A 15,098-nucleotide genomic window follows, 5' to 3' on the forward strand; every position below is an offset into this window, starting at 1 on the left:
GAGGGGGTGGAGTCAGAAGCAAGGATACTAAACAGAGTGGTATCATGAAGACAAGATGTGTGTGTGTGTGTGTGTGTGTGTGTGTGTGTGTGTGTGTGTGTGTGTGTGTGTGTGTGTGTGTGTGTGTGTGTGTGTGTGTGTGTGTGTGTGCGTGTGTGTGTGTGTGTGTGTGTGCGTGCGTGCGTGCGTGCGTGCGTGCGTGTTTAAAACCAAATATAATATACATTTGTTCAACAAACTGCCACACAGATTGTCCAGTCATAGTGGGTAAAACGGTCGTTCTGGATCCGTCAGAAACTCACTTCCTGTGTAGATACATCCTGAATACAGACGGGCTGGATGTCCTTGTACTGTCATCTGACCCGGGAGGCTGGTTCTGATCCATATCAACCCTGTCATCTGACCCGGGAGGCTGGTTCTGATCCATATCAACCCTGTCATCTGACCCGGGAGGCTGGTTCTGATCCATATCAACCCTGTCATCTGACCCGGGAGGCTGGTTCTGATCCATATCAACCCTGTCATCTGACCCGGGAGGCTGGTTCTGATCCATATCAACCCTGTCATCTCCAGGCTGGTTATCCATATCAACCCTGTCATCTGACCCGGGAGGCTGGTTCTGATCCATATCAGACTGGAACTAAACCTAGCAGGCTGGTGGATCCAGCTCACTATGGCACACTATTCTGAGTGTCCTATAGGGCTCTGGTCAAGTGTCACTATTAGGCTGGCTCTGGTCTAAAGTAGTCACTATAGGGAATAGGGCTCTGGTCCTAAAGTAGTGTATCTATATAGGGAATAGGGCTCTGGTCTAAAGTAGTGCACTATATAGGGAATAGGGCTCTGGTCTAAAGTAGTCACTATATAGGGAATAGGGCTCTGGTCTAAAGTAGTGTCATCTATATAGGGAATAGGGCTCTGGTCTAAAGTAGCTCTGGCACTATATAGGGAATAGGGCTCTGGTCTATAGTAGTGTACATATAGGGAATAGGGCTCTGGTCTAAAGTAGTGTATTATATAGGGAATAGGGCTCTGGTCTATCAAGTAGTCACTATATAGGGAATAGGGCTCTGGTCTAAAGTAGTGTACTATATGAGGGAATGGTTCTGGCTCTGGTCATCTGAGTAGTACTATATAGGGAATAGGAGCTCTGGTCTAAAGTCAAGTGTACTATATGGGAATAGGGCTCTGGTCTAAAGTAGTGCACTATATAGGGAATAGGGCTCTGGTCTATAGTAGTGTACTATATAGGGAATAGGGCTCTGGTCTAAAGTAGTCACTATATAGGGAATAGGGCTCTGGTCTATAGTAGTGTACTATATAGGGAATAGGGCTCTGGTCTATAGTAGTGTCACTATATAGGGAATAGGGTTCTATCTAAAGGGCCCTGGTAGTGTACTATACCCGGGAAGGCTGGTGGTTACTATATAGGGAATAGGGCTCTGGTCTAAAGTAGTGGTACTATATAGGGAATAGGTCTCTGGTCTAAAGTAGTGATCCTATATAGGGAATAGGGCTCTGGTCTAAAGTAGTGTATTATATAGGGAATAGGGCTCTGGTCTATAGTAGTGTACTATATAGGGAATAGGGCTCTGGTCTATAGTAGTGTACTATATAGGGAATAGGGCTCTGGTCTAAAGTAGTGTACTATATAGGGAATAGGGCTCTGGTCTAAAGTAGTGCACTATATAGGGAATAGGGCTCTGGTCTAAAGTAGGGTAGGGCTCACTATATAGGGGAATAGGGCTCTGGTCTAAAGTAGTGTACTATATGTACTATAGGGAATAGGGCTCTGGTCTAAAGTAGTGTACTATATAGGGAATAGGGCTCTGGTCTAAAGTAGTGTACTATATAGGGAATAGGGCTCTGGTCTAAAGTAGTGTACTATATAGGGAATAGGGCTCTGGTCTAAAGTAGTGTACTATATAGGGAATAGGGCTCTGGTCTAAAGTAGTGTACTATATAGGGAATAGGGCTCTGGTCTAAAGTAGTGTACTATATAGGGAATAGGGCTCTGGTCTAAAGTAGTGTACTATATAGGGAATAGGGCTCTGGTCTAAAGTAGTGTACTATATAGGGAATAGGGCTCTGGTCTAAAGTAGTGCACTATATAGGGAATAGGGCTCTGGTCTATAGTAGTGTACTATATAGGGAATAGGGCTCTGGTCTAAAGTAGTGCACTATATAGGGAATAGGGCTCTGGTCTAAAGTAGTGCACTATATAGGGAATAGGGCTCTGGTCTAAAGTAGTGTACTACATAGGGAATAGGGCTCTGGTCTATAGTAGTACACTATATAGGGAATAGGGCTCTGGTCTAAAGTAGTGTACTATATAGGGAATAGGGCTCTGGTCTAAAGTAGTGTACTATATAGGGAATAGGGCTCTGGTCTAAAGTAGTGCACTATATAGGGAATAGGGCTCTGGTCTATAGTAGTGTACTACATAGGGAATAGGGCTCTGGTCTATAGTAGTGCACTATATAGGGAATAGGGCTCTGGTCTAAAGTAGTGTACTATATAGGGAATAGGGCTCTGGTCTATAGTAGTGCACTATATAGGGAATAGGGCTCTGGTCTATAGTAGTGTACTATATAGGGAATAGGGCTCTGGTCTATAGTAGTGCACTATATAGGGAATAGGGCTCTGGTCTAAAGTAGTGCACTATATAGGGAATAGGGCTCTGGTCTAAAGTAGTGCACTATATAGGGAATAGGGCTCTGGTCTAAAGTAGTGCACTATATAGGGAATAGGGCTCTGGTCTAAAGTAGTGTACTATATAGGGAATAGGGCTCTGGTCTAAAGTAGTGTACTATATAGGGAATAGGGTTCTATCTAAAGTAATGCAATATATAGGGAATAGGGTTCTGGTTCTAAAGTAGTGCACTATATAGGGAATAGGGCTCTGGTCTAAAGTAGTGTACTATATAGGGAATAGGGTTCTATCTAAAGTAATGCAATATATAGGGAATAGGGAGCCATTTGGGACTCAGGATGTGTCAGACTCTCTGACGTCTCTGACCCTGTTGAGGCTCTGATGTTTTTGTCTCTTATCCCTGAGCAACATCATTTTTATGAGAGTGAATCTTGGATACGTTGTCTGTCAGTTCAATTGTTTTATTATTTTACGGCACATGGAGAGAAAAAAATAAAAGTTCTGATTTGCAGTGTACGGACATAATGTAAAGCACACAATGCTTCAAAGCTTTCTGTTCACTCTCCTCAGTTCTCGCTAAGCATTTGTCCTGGAGGCAGGGAGGCAGGGAGGGAGGCAGGGAGGGAGGGAGGGAGGGAAGGAGAGAGACAGGGAGGGAAGGAGAGAGAGGGAGGGAAGGAGAGAGACGGAGGGAAGGAGAGAGACAGGGAGGGAGGGAGGCAGGGAGGGAGACAGGGGGGAGGCAGGCAGGGGGAGGCAGGGAGGGAGACGGGAGGGAGGCAGGGAGGGAGGCGTTGAGGGAGGCAGGGAGGGAGGCGTTGAGGAGACAGGGAGGGAGGCAGGGAGGGAGACAGGGAGGGAGGCAGGGAGGAGACGGGGAGGGAGGCAGGGAGGGAGACGGGGAGGGAGGCAGGGAGGGAGACAGGGGAGGCAGGGAGGGAGGGAGGAGACAGGGAGGGAGGGAGGAGGGAGGGAGGGAGGCGGAGACAGGGAGAGGCAGGGAGGGAGGGAGGAGAGGAGGAGGCAGGGAGGGAGACAGGGAGGGAGACGGGGAGGGAGGCAGGGAGGGAGACAGGGAGGGAGGCGGGGAGGGAGGCAGGGAGGGAGAGAGACAGGGAGGGAGACAGGGAGAGAAACTGAGGGAGACAGGGAGGGAGGCGTTGAGGGAGGCAGGGAGGGAGGCGTTGAGGCAGGGAGGGAGACAGGGAGGGAGAGAGACAGGGAGGGAGGGAGAGAGACAGGGAGGGAGACAGGGAGGGAGGCAGGGAGAGAGACAGGGAGGGAGGGAGGGAGTGAGGCAGGGAGGAAGACAGAGAGGCAGGGAGGGAGACAGAGAGGCAGGGAGGGAGGGAGACAGAGAGGCAGGGAGGGAGGGAGGGAGACAGAGAGGCAGGGAGGGAGGCAGGGAGGGAGACAGACACACACATACCATATTACATTTAGCACAACAAACAGCAGCTGGTCTTCCAGATATGGCCCAGAGAACAAATGTCTTGTCTGCTTTCCAAGTCCAGGGCTACAGTCAGTCTCTCTCCCCTCCCTCCCTTCCTCCCTCCTTCCCTCCCATAGTGATGCCCAGTTCTATTGTTAGAGAAGAACAGAGAGTTGTATGAGTCCAAACCAGCCCTGTACTGACTCGACATTCACAGCAACAGCTTCCTCTCCCAGCCAGAGACCAGATAGAAACCAGGTCTGCAACTTCTGGACAGACTGCTCCATCCGTCCTCGGGAAGGGGTAAAAAAACAATGTTTGGGACACAACGACCTTACGGTTACCCCCGGTTACCCTTCAGTTGGTTAACGCCGGTTTGTCTCAAACCAGGTCATAACCCCAAACTAAAAGGTGAGAGGTCACAAGAAGCAGAGCTCACAATTTAAAACCTCATGATCGGTTGGCACAAAGGTCAGAGTTCGTAGTAAGAGTCTTTAGTAACCGCTCTGTCCACTCCCCTACATCGACTGTCCTTAGAATCCACCGCCCTTTCCCTCTCCTCCGTAGAAGTGTAGTCCTAGACAGCCTTAGAGGAGAGGGTTATGGGTAGTGTAGTCAATAACGGGTCAGAGTGTCCTGGCTCATCGGTGTTGGCTAGCTGTTGTTCTCTGCAGTCATGTATTTGAGGGCAGCGAAGCCGTATCGTCTAGACATGTTCTGTTGAAACTCCTCTTTCAGGGTCTTCAGGCAGACGCGGTACTGCTTGTTGGACCGGAATTTGGTGATGTCGAAACTGGGAGCGTGAGGCATGTGGATCATATAGGCATTGGGCAGAACCACAAACTCATACTCCTGGAAGAGAGGACAGAGGACTGAGTTAGAAACACTAAGACAGCATCACTAACTCATACTCCTGGAAGAGAGGACAGAGGACCGAGTTAGTGTTTCTAAGACAGCATCACTAACTCATACTCCTGGAAGAGAGGACAGAGTTAGAAACACTAAGACAGCATCACTAACTCATACTCCTGGAAGAGAGGACAGAGTTAGAAACACTAAGACAGCATCACTAACTCATACTCCTGGAAGAGAGGACAGAGTTAGAAACACTAAGACAGCATCACTAACTCATACTCCTGGAAGAGAGGACAGAGTTAGAAACACTAAGACAGCATCACTAACTCATACTCCTGGAAGAGAGGACAGAGTTAGAAACACTAAGACAGCATCACTAACTCATACTGCTGGAAGAGAGGACAGAGGACCGAGTTAGAAACACTAAGACAGCATCACTAACTCATACTCCTGGAAGAGAGGACAGAGTTAGAAACACTAAGACAGCATCACTAACTCATACTCCTGGAAGAGAGGACAGAGGACCGAGTTAGTGTTTCTAAGACAGCATCACTAACTCATACTCCTGGAAGAGAGGACAGAGGACCGAGTTAGAAACACTAAGACAGCATCACTAACTCATACTCCTGGAAGAGAGGACAGAGTTAGAAACACTGAGACAGCATCACTAACTCATACTCCTGGAAGAGAGGACAGAGTTAGAATCACTAAGACAGCATCACTAACTCATACTGCTGGAAGAGAGGACAGAGGACCGAGTTAGAAACACTAAGACAGCATCACTAACTCATACTCCTGGAAGAGAGGACAGAGGACCGAGTTAGAAACACTAAGACAGCATCACTAACTCATAGTCCTGGAAGAGAGGACAGAGGACCGAGTTAGAAACACTAAGACAGCATCACTAACTCATACTCCTGGAAGAGAGGACAGAGTTAGAAACACTGAGACAGCATCACTAACTCATACTCCTGGAAGAGAGGACAGAGTTAGAATCACTAAGACAGCATCACTAACTCATACTGCTGGAAGAGAGGACAGAGGACCGAGTTAGAAACACTAAGACAGCATCACTAACTCATAGTCCTGGAAGAGAGGACAGAGTTAGAAACACTAAGACAGCATCACTAACTCATACTCCTGGAAGAGAGGACAGAGGACCGAGTTAGTGTTTCTAAGACAGCATCACTAACTCATACTCCTGGAAGAGAGGACAGAGGACCGAGTTAGTGTTTCTAAGACAGCATCACTAACTCATACTCCTGGAAGAGAGGACAGAGTTAGAAACACTAAGACAGCATCACTAACTCATACTCCTGGAAGAGAGGACAGAGTTAGAAACACTGAGACAGCATCACTAACTCATACTCCTGGAAGAGAGGACCGAGTTAGTGTTTCTAAGACAGCATCACTAACTCATACTCCTGGAAGAGAGGACAGAGGACCGAGTTAGTGTTTCTAAGACAGCATCACTAACTCATACTCCTGGAAGAGAGGACAGAGTTAGAAACACTAAGACAGCATCACTAACTCATACTCCTGGAAGAGAGGACAGAGTTAGTGTTTCTAAGACAGCATCACTAACTCATACTCCTGGAAGAGAGGACAGAGTTAGAAACACTGAGACAGCATCACTAACTCATACTCCTGGAAGAGAGGACAGAGTTAGAAACACTGAGACAGCATCACTAACTCATACTCCTGGAAGAGAGGACAGAGTTAGAAACACTAAGACAGCATCACTAACTCATACTCCTGGAAGAGAGGACAGAGTTAGAAACACTAAGACAGCATCACTAACTCATACTCCTGGAAGAGAGGACAGAGGACCGAGTTAGTGTTTCTAAGACAGCATCACTAACTCATACTCCTGGAAGAGAGGACAGAGGACCGAGTTAGTGTTTCTAAGACAGCATCACTAACTCATACTCCTGGAAGAGAGGACAGAGGACCGAGTTAGTGTTTCTAAGACAGCATCACTAACTCATACTCCTGGAAGAGAGGACAGAGTTAGAAACACTAAGACAGCATCACTAACTCATACTCCTGGAAGAGAGGACAGAGTTAGAAACACTAAGACAGCATCACTAACTCATACTCCTGGAAGAGAGGACAGAGTTAGAAACACTGAGACAGCATCACTAACTCATACTCCTGGAAGAGAGGACAGAGTTAGAAACACTGAGACAGCATCACTAACTCATACTCCTGGAAGAGAGGACAGAGGACCGAGTTAGTGTTTCTAAGACAGCATCACTAACTCATACTCCTGGAAGAGAGGACAGAGGACCGAGTTAGTGTTTCTAAGACAGCATCACTAACTCATACTCCTGGAAGAGAGGACAGAGTTAGAAACACTAAGACAGCATCACTAACTCATACTGCTGGAAGAGAGGACAGAGGACAGAGTTAGAAACACTAAGACAGCATCACTAACTCATACTGCTGGAAGAGAGGACAGAGTTAGAAACACTAAGACAGCATCACTAACTCATACTGCTGGAAGAGAGGACAGAGGACAGAGTTAGAAACACTAAGACAGCATCACTAACTCATACTGCTGGAAGAGAGGACAGAGGACAGAGTTAGAAACACTAAGACAGCATCACTAACTCATACTGCTGGAAGAGAGGACAGAGGACAGAGTTAGAATCACTAAGACAGCATCACTAACTCATACTGCTGGAAGAGAGGACAGAGGACAGAGTTAGAATCACTAAGACAGCATCACTAACTCATACTGCTGGAAGAGAGGACAGAGTTAGAATCACTAAGACAGCATCACTAACTCATACTGCTGGAAGAGAGGACAGAGGACAGAGTTAGAAACACTAAGGACTGACTCATATTGAGACAGAGTGATGGGTAAAGAGGTGTGTCCAGTACCTGTGAGTGACAGAGTGATGGGTAAAGGTGTATCCAGTACCTGTGAGTGACAGAGTGATGGGTAAAGGTGTGTCCAGTACCTGTGAGTGACAGAGTGATGGTAAATGTGTATCCAGTACCTGTGAGTGACAGAGTGATGGGTAAAGGTGTGTCCAGTACCTGTGAGTGACAGAGTGATGGGTAAAGGTGTGTCCAGTACCTGTGAGTGACAGAGTGATGGTAAAGGTGTATCCAGTACCTGTGAGTGACAGAGTGATGGTTAAAGGTGTGTCCAGTACCTGTGAGTGACAGAGTGATGGGTAAAGGTGTGTCCAGTACCTGTGAGTGACAGAGTGATGGGTAAAGGTGTGTCCAGTACATGTGAGTGACAGAGTGATGGGTAAAGGTGTATCCAGTACCTGTGAGTGACAGAGTGATGGGTAAAGGTGTGTCCAGTACCTGTGAGTGACAGAGTGATGGTAAAGGTGTATCCAGTACCTGTGAGTGACAGAGTGATGGGTAAAGGTGTATCCAGTACCTGTGAGTGACAGAGTGATGGGTAAAGGTGTGTCCAGTACCTGTGAGTGACAGAGTGATGGGTAAAGGTGTATCCAGTACCTGTGCATCCAGCTCCATAATATGAGCCACTTTATTCCACCCAAAGCCAACGAAGCGTCTGTCGTACTCTGGACTGTCCCGTCGCACCATCACGTAGGGTTCAAAGTCCGCTTCCCACTGGACTCTGTACGGCGTGGTGGCAGTCCTCCACTTAGCAAAGTTAGTGGGAGCATGACCCTTCGTCCAGACATGGTATCTAAGCAGGGAGAACAGGAAGTAGGATTCAACATTCAGGGTAGCCTTGTGGTTAGAGTGTAGAGGCGGCAGGTAGCCTAGTGGTTAGAGTGTAGAGGTGGCAGGTAGCCTAGTGGTTAGAGTGTAGAGGTGGCAGGGTAGCCTAGTGATTAGAGTGTAGAGGTGGCAGGGTAGCCTAGTGGTTAGAGTGTAGAGGTGGCAGGGTAGCCTAGTGGTTAGAGTGTAGAGGGGGCAGGGTAGCCTAGTGGTTAGAGTGTAGAGGTGGCAGGGTAGCCTAGTGGTTAGAGTGTAGAGGGGGCAGGTAACCTAGTGGTTAGAGTGTAGAGGTGGCAGGGTAGCCTAGTGGTTAGAGTGTAGAGGCGGCAGGGTAGCCTAGTGGTTAGAGTGTAGAGGGGGCAGGTAACCTAGTGGTTAGAGTGTAGAGGTGGCAGGGTAGCCTAGTGGTTAGAGTGTAGAGGTGGCAGGTAGCCTAGTGGTTAGAGTGTAGAGGTGGCAGGGTAGACTAGTGGTTAGAGTGTAGAGGCGGCAGGGTAGCCTAGTGGTTAGAGTGTAGAGGTGGCAGGTAGCCTAGTGGTTAGAGTGTAGAGGGGGCAGGGTAGCCTAGTGGTTAGAGTGTAGAGGTGGCAGGGTAGCCTAGTGGTTAGAGTGTAGAGGCGGCAGGGTAGCCTAGTGGTTAGAGTGTAGAGGTGGCAGGGTAGACTAGTGGTTAGAGTGTAGAGGCGGCAGGTAGCTGAAGAGTGATTAAACCCAACTATCTGGGAGTCTTCTAGCTGAAGAGTGATTAAACCCAACTATCTGGGAGTCTTCTAGCTGAGGAGTGATTGAACCCAACTATCTGGGAGTCTTCTAGCTGAGGAGTGATTGAACCCAACTATCTGGGAGTCTTCTAGCTGAGGTGTGATTGAACCCAACTATCTGGGAGTCTTCTAGCTGAAGAGTGATTAAACCCAACTATCTGGGAGTCTTCTAGCTGAGGAGTGATTGAACCCAACTATCTGGGAGTCTTCTAGCTGAAGAGTGATTAAACCCAACTATCTGGGAGTCTTCTAGCTGAGGAGTGATTGAACCCAACTATCTGGGAGTCCTTCTAGCTGAGGAGTGATTGAACCCAACTATCTGGGAGTCTTCTAGCTGAAGAGTGATTGAACCCAACTATCTGGGAGTCCTTCTAGCTGAGGTGTGATTGAACCCAACTATCTGGGAGTCTTCTAGCTGAGGAGTGATTGAACCCAACTATCTGGGAGTCTTCTAGCTGAGGAGTGATTAAACCCAACTATCTGGGAGTCCTTCTAGCTGAAGAGTGATTGAACCCAACTATCTGGGAGTCTTCTAGCTGAGGAGTGATTGAACCCCTATCTGAGAGTCTTCTAGCTGAGGTGTGATTGAACCCAACTATCTGGGAGTCTTCTAGCTGAGGAGTGATTGAACCCAACTATCTGGGAGTCTTCTAGCTGAGGAGTGATTGAACCCAACTATCTGGGAGTCCTTCTAGCTGAAGAGTGATTGAACCCATCTGGGAGTCTTCTAGCTGAGGAGTGATTGAACCCAACTATCTGGGAGTCCTTCTAGCTGAGGAGTGATTGAACCCATCTGGGAGTCTTCTAGCTGAGGTGTGATTGAACCCAACCATCTGGGAGTCTTCTAGCTGAGGAGTGATTGAACCCAACTATCTGGGAGTCCTTCTAGCTGAGGTGTGATTGAACCCCTATCTGGGAGTCTTCTAGCTGAAGAGTGATTGAACCCAACTATCTGGGAGTCTTCTAGCTGAAGAGTGATTAAACCCAACTATCTGGGAGTCTTCTAGCTGAGAGTGATTAAACCCAACTATCTGGGAGTCTTCTAGCTGAGGAGTGATTGAACCCAACTATCTGGGAGTCTTCTAGCTGAGGTGTGATTGAACCCAACTATCTGGGAGTCTTCTAGCTGAAGAGTGATTAAACCCAACTATCTGGGAGTCTTCTAGCTGAGTAGTGATTAAACCCAACTATCTGGGAGTCTTCTAGCTGAAGAGTGATTAAACCCAACTATCTGGGAGTCTTCTAGCTGAGGAGTGATTGAACCCAACTATCTGGGAGTCTTCTAGCTGAGGAGTGATTGAACCCAACTATCTGGGAGTCTTCTAGCTGAGGAGTGATTGAACCCAACTATCTGGGAGTCCTTCTAGCTGAGGTGTGATTGAACCCAACTATCTGGGAGTCTTCTAGCTGAAGAGTGATTGAACCCAACTATCTGGGAGTCTTCTAGCTGAGGAGTGATTGAACCCAACTATCTGGGAGTCTTCTAGCTGAAGAGTGATTGAACCCAACTATCTGGGAGTCTTCTAGCTGAGGAGTGATTGAACCCAACTATCTGGGAGTCTTCTAGCTGAGGTGTGATTGAACCCAACTATCTGGGAGTCTTCTAGCTGAAGAGTGATTGAACCCAACTATCTGGGAGTCTTCTAGCTGAGGAGTGATTGAACCCAACTATCTGGGAGTCCTTCTAGCTGAGGAGTGATTGAACCCATCTGGGAGTCTTCTAGCTGAGGAGTGATTGAACCCATCTGGGAGTCCTTCTAGCTGAGGAGTGATTGAACCCATCTGGGAGTCCTTCTAGCTGAGGAGTGATTGAACCCAACCATCTGGGAGTCTTCTAGCTGAGGAGTGATTGAACCCAACTATCTGGGAGTCCTTCTAGCTGAGGTGTGATTGAACCCAACTATCTGGGAGTCTTCTAGCTGAAGAGTGATTGAACCCAACTATCTGGGAGTCTTCTAGCTGAAGAGTGATTGAACCCAACTATCTGGGAGTCCTTCTAGCTGAGGTGTGATTGAACCCAACTATCTGGGAGTCTTCTAGCTGAGGAGTGATTGAACCCAACTATCTGGGAGTCTTCTAGCTGAGGAGTGATTGAACACAACCATCTGGGAGTCCTTCTAGCTGAGGAGTGATTGACCCCATCTGGGAGTCTTCTAGCTGAGGAGTGATTGAACCCATCTGGGAGTCTTCTAGCTGAGGTGTGATTGAACCCATCTGGGAGTCCTTCTAGCTGAGTAGTGATTGAACCCATCTGGGAGTCCTTCTAGCTGAGTAGTGATTGAACCCATCTGGGAGTCCTTCTAGCTGAGGAGTGATTGAACCCATCTGGGAGTCTTCTAGCTGAGGAGTGATTGAACCCATCTGGGAGTCCTTCTAGCTGAGGTGTGATTGAACCCATCTGGGAGTCCTTCTAGCTGAGTAGTGATTGAACCCATCTGGGAGTCCTTCTAGCTGAGTAGTGATTGAACCCATCTGGGAGTCCTTCTAGCTGAGGAGTGATTGAACCCATCTGGGAGTCCTTCTAGCTGAGTAGTGATTGAACCCATCTGGGAGTCCTTCTAGCTGAGGTGTGATTGAACCCATCTGGGAGTCCTTCTAGCTGAGTAGTGATTGAACCCATCTGGGAGTCCTTCTAGCTGAGTAGTGATTGAACCCATCTGGGAGTCCTTCTAGCTGAGGAGTGATTGAACCCATCTGGGAGTCCTTCTAGCTGAGTAGTGATTGAACCCATCTGGGAGTCCTTCTAGCTGAGTAGTGATTGAACCCATCTGGGAGTCCTTCTAGCTGAGGTGTGATTGAACCCATCTGGGAGTCCTTCTAGCTGAGTAGTGATTGAACCCATCTGGGAGTCCTTCTAGCTGAGGTGTGATTGAAACACAACTTTCTGGGCTCTGTAGCTCAATCTGTCATGTTAATGATCAAAAACGATGTCTGTGTTGAAAGACAAACACCTACGCTGCTGATTGTATTTAGACACCAGGAGGCAGTCTTTATTTTATTTAACGAGGCATCCCTTCCCATCCCTTTAGAGTCGGAGTAAGATTGATGTTGTACCTTAAATGATCGTTTCATCCGTTGGCAGGCGAATGGTACAGAACATCTGTGCTGCTGCTGACTAATGAGAATGTGTCCCATCCCTTTAAGTTCAGAACACTGGCCCAGTGTCCCATCCCTTTAAGTACAGAACACTGGCCCAGTGTCCCATCCCTTTAAGTACAGAACACTGGCCCAGTGTCCCATCCCTTTAAGTACAGAACACTGGCCCAGTGGGCCATCCCTTTAAGTACAGAACACTGGCCCAGTGTCCCATCCCTTTAAGTACAGAACACTGGCCCAGTGTCCCATCCCTTTAAGTACAGAACACTGGCCCAGTGTCCCATCCCTTTAAGTACAGAACACTGGCCCAGTGGGCCATCCCTTTAAGTACAGAACACTGGCCCAGTGTCCCATCCCTTTAAGTACAGAACACTGGCCCAGTGGGCCATCCCTTTAAGTTCAGAACACTGGCCCAGTGTCCCATCCCTTTAAGTACAGAACACTGGCCCAGTGGTCCCATCCCTTTAAGTACAGAACACTGGCCCACTGGGACATCCCTTTAAGTTCAGAACACTGGCCCAGCGTCCCATCCCTTTAAGTTCAGAACACTGGCCCAGTGTCCCATCCCTTTAAGTACAGAACACTGGCCCACTGGGCCATCCCTTTAAGTTCAGAACACTGGCCCAGTGTCCCATCCCTTTAAGTTCAGAACACTGGCCCAGTGTCCCATCCCTTTAAGTACAGAACACTGGCCCAGTGTCCCATCCCTTTAAGTACAGAACACTGGCCCAGTGGAACATCCCTTTAGTTCAGAACACTGGCCCAGTGGAACATCCCTTTAGTTCAGAACACTGGCCCAGTGGGCCATCCCTTTAAGTACAGAACACTGGCCCAGTGTCCCATCCCTTTAAGTACAGAACACTGGCCCAGTGGAACATCCCTTTAGTTCAGAACACTGGCCCAGTGGGCCATCCCTTTAAGTACAGAACACTGGCCCAGTGGGCCATCCCTTTAAGTTCAGAACACTGGCCCAGTGGGCCATCCCTTTAAGTACAGAACACTGGCCCAGTGTCCCATCCCTTTAAGTACAGAACACTGGCCTAGTGGAACATCCCTTTAGTTCAGAACACTGGCCCAGTGGGCCATCCCTTTAAGTACAGAACACTGGCCCAGTGGGCCATCCCTTTAGTTCAGAACACTGGCCCAGTGGGCCATCCCTTTAAGTTCAGAACACTGGCCCAGTGGGCCATCCCTTTAAGTACAGAACACTGGCCCAGTGTCCCATCCCTTTAAGTTCAGAACACTGGCCCAGTGGGCCATCCCTTTAAGTTCAGAACACTGGCCCAGTGGGCCATCCCTTTAAGTACAGAACACTGGCCCAGTGGGCCATCCCTTTAAGTTCAGAACACTGGCCCAGTGGGCCATCCCTTTAAGTACAGAACACTGGCCCAGTGGGCCATCCCTTTAAGTACAGAACACTGGCCCAGTGGGCCATCCCTTTAAGTACAGAACACTGGCCCAGTGGGCCATCCCTTTAGTTCAGAACACTGGCCCAGTGTCCCATCCCTTTAAGTACAGAACACTGGCCCAGTGGGCCATCCCTTTAAGTACAGAACACTGGCCCAGTGGGCCATCCCTTTAAGTTCAGAACACTGGCCCAGTGTCCAGTTGGGACAGCAGCTACATGTGTTTTTACCTGAAGGTGAATAGAGTCCCCATGTCCAGTTGGGACAGAGCTACAGCTACATGTGTTTTTACCTGAAGGTGAATAGAGTCCCCATGTCCAGTTGGGACAGCAGCTACATGTGTTTTTACCTGAAGGTGAATAGAGTCCCCATGTCCAGTTGGGACAGCAGCTACATGTGTTTTTACCTGAAGGTGAATAGAGTCCCCATGTCCAGTTGGGACAGCAGCTACATGTGTTTTTACCTGAAGGTGAATAGAGTCCCCATGTCCAGTTGGGACAGCAGCTACACGTGTTTTTACCTGAAGGTGAATAGAGTCCCCATGTCCAGTTGGGACAGCAGCTACATGTGTTTTTACCTGAAGGTGAATAGAGTCCCCATGTCCAGTTGGGACAGCAGCTCGGCCTTGGACTTGGGGTAAGACAGACGGTAACGGAGCGTCTCGAAGGCCGGCACCACCAACGCCTTCTTGCTGTTAGCCATGTCCAGCTGTACCACTGACTTCCTGCAGGGACGTTACAGAGACGTTACAGGGATGTTACAGGGACGTTACAGAGACGTTACAGGGATGTTACAGGGACGTTACAGACAGAGACGTTACAGGGACGTTACAGAGACGTTACAGGGACGTTACAGAGACGTTACAGGGACGTTACAGAGACGTTACAGAGACGTTACAGAGACGTTACAGAGACGTTACAGACAGAGACGTTACAGAGACGTTACAGAGACGTTACAGAGACGTTACAGAGACGTTACAGGGACGTTACAGGGACGTTACAGAGACGTTACAGAGACGTTACAGGGACGTTACAGGGACGTTACAGAGACGTTACAGAGACGTTACAGAGACGTTACAGAGACGTTACAGAGACGTTACAGAGACGTTACAGGGACGTTACAGAGACGTTACAGGGATGTTACAGAGACGTTACAGGACGTTACAGGGACGTTACAGAGAC

At 48.3% G+C, this 15,098-nt stretch overlaps 1 protein-coding gene across 1 annotated transcript in view; it reads right to left on the reverse strand.

Moving 5' to 3' along the window:
- Window positions 1-3,678: 3,678 nt before the first annotated feature.
- LOC127925528 (xylosyl- and glucuronyltransferase LARGE1-like) overlaps window positions 3,679-15,098 on the reverse strand; it is a gene marked incomplete at its 5' end in the record, with an annotated part of 37,647 nt that continues 26,227 nt past the window's right edge. The window contains 3 exon segments of the mRNA XM_052510478.1: window positions 3,679-4,937; window positions 8,424-8,619; window positions 14,495-14,641. Coding sequence (XP_052366438.1) covers window positions 4,740-4,937; window positions 8,424-8,619; window positions 14,495-14,641 — 541 coding nt within the window.

Source organism: Oncorhynchus keta, unplaced genomic scaffold, assembly GCF_023373465.1.
Source record: "Oncorhynchus keta strain PuntledgeMale-10-30-2019 unplaced genomic scaffold, Oket_V2 Un_contig_5708_pilon_pilon, whole genome shotgun sequence".
NCBI classification, from domain to species: domain Eukaryota; kingdom Metazoa; phylum Chordata; class Actinopteri; order Salmoniformes; family Salmonidae; genus Oncorhynchus; species Oncorhynchus keta.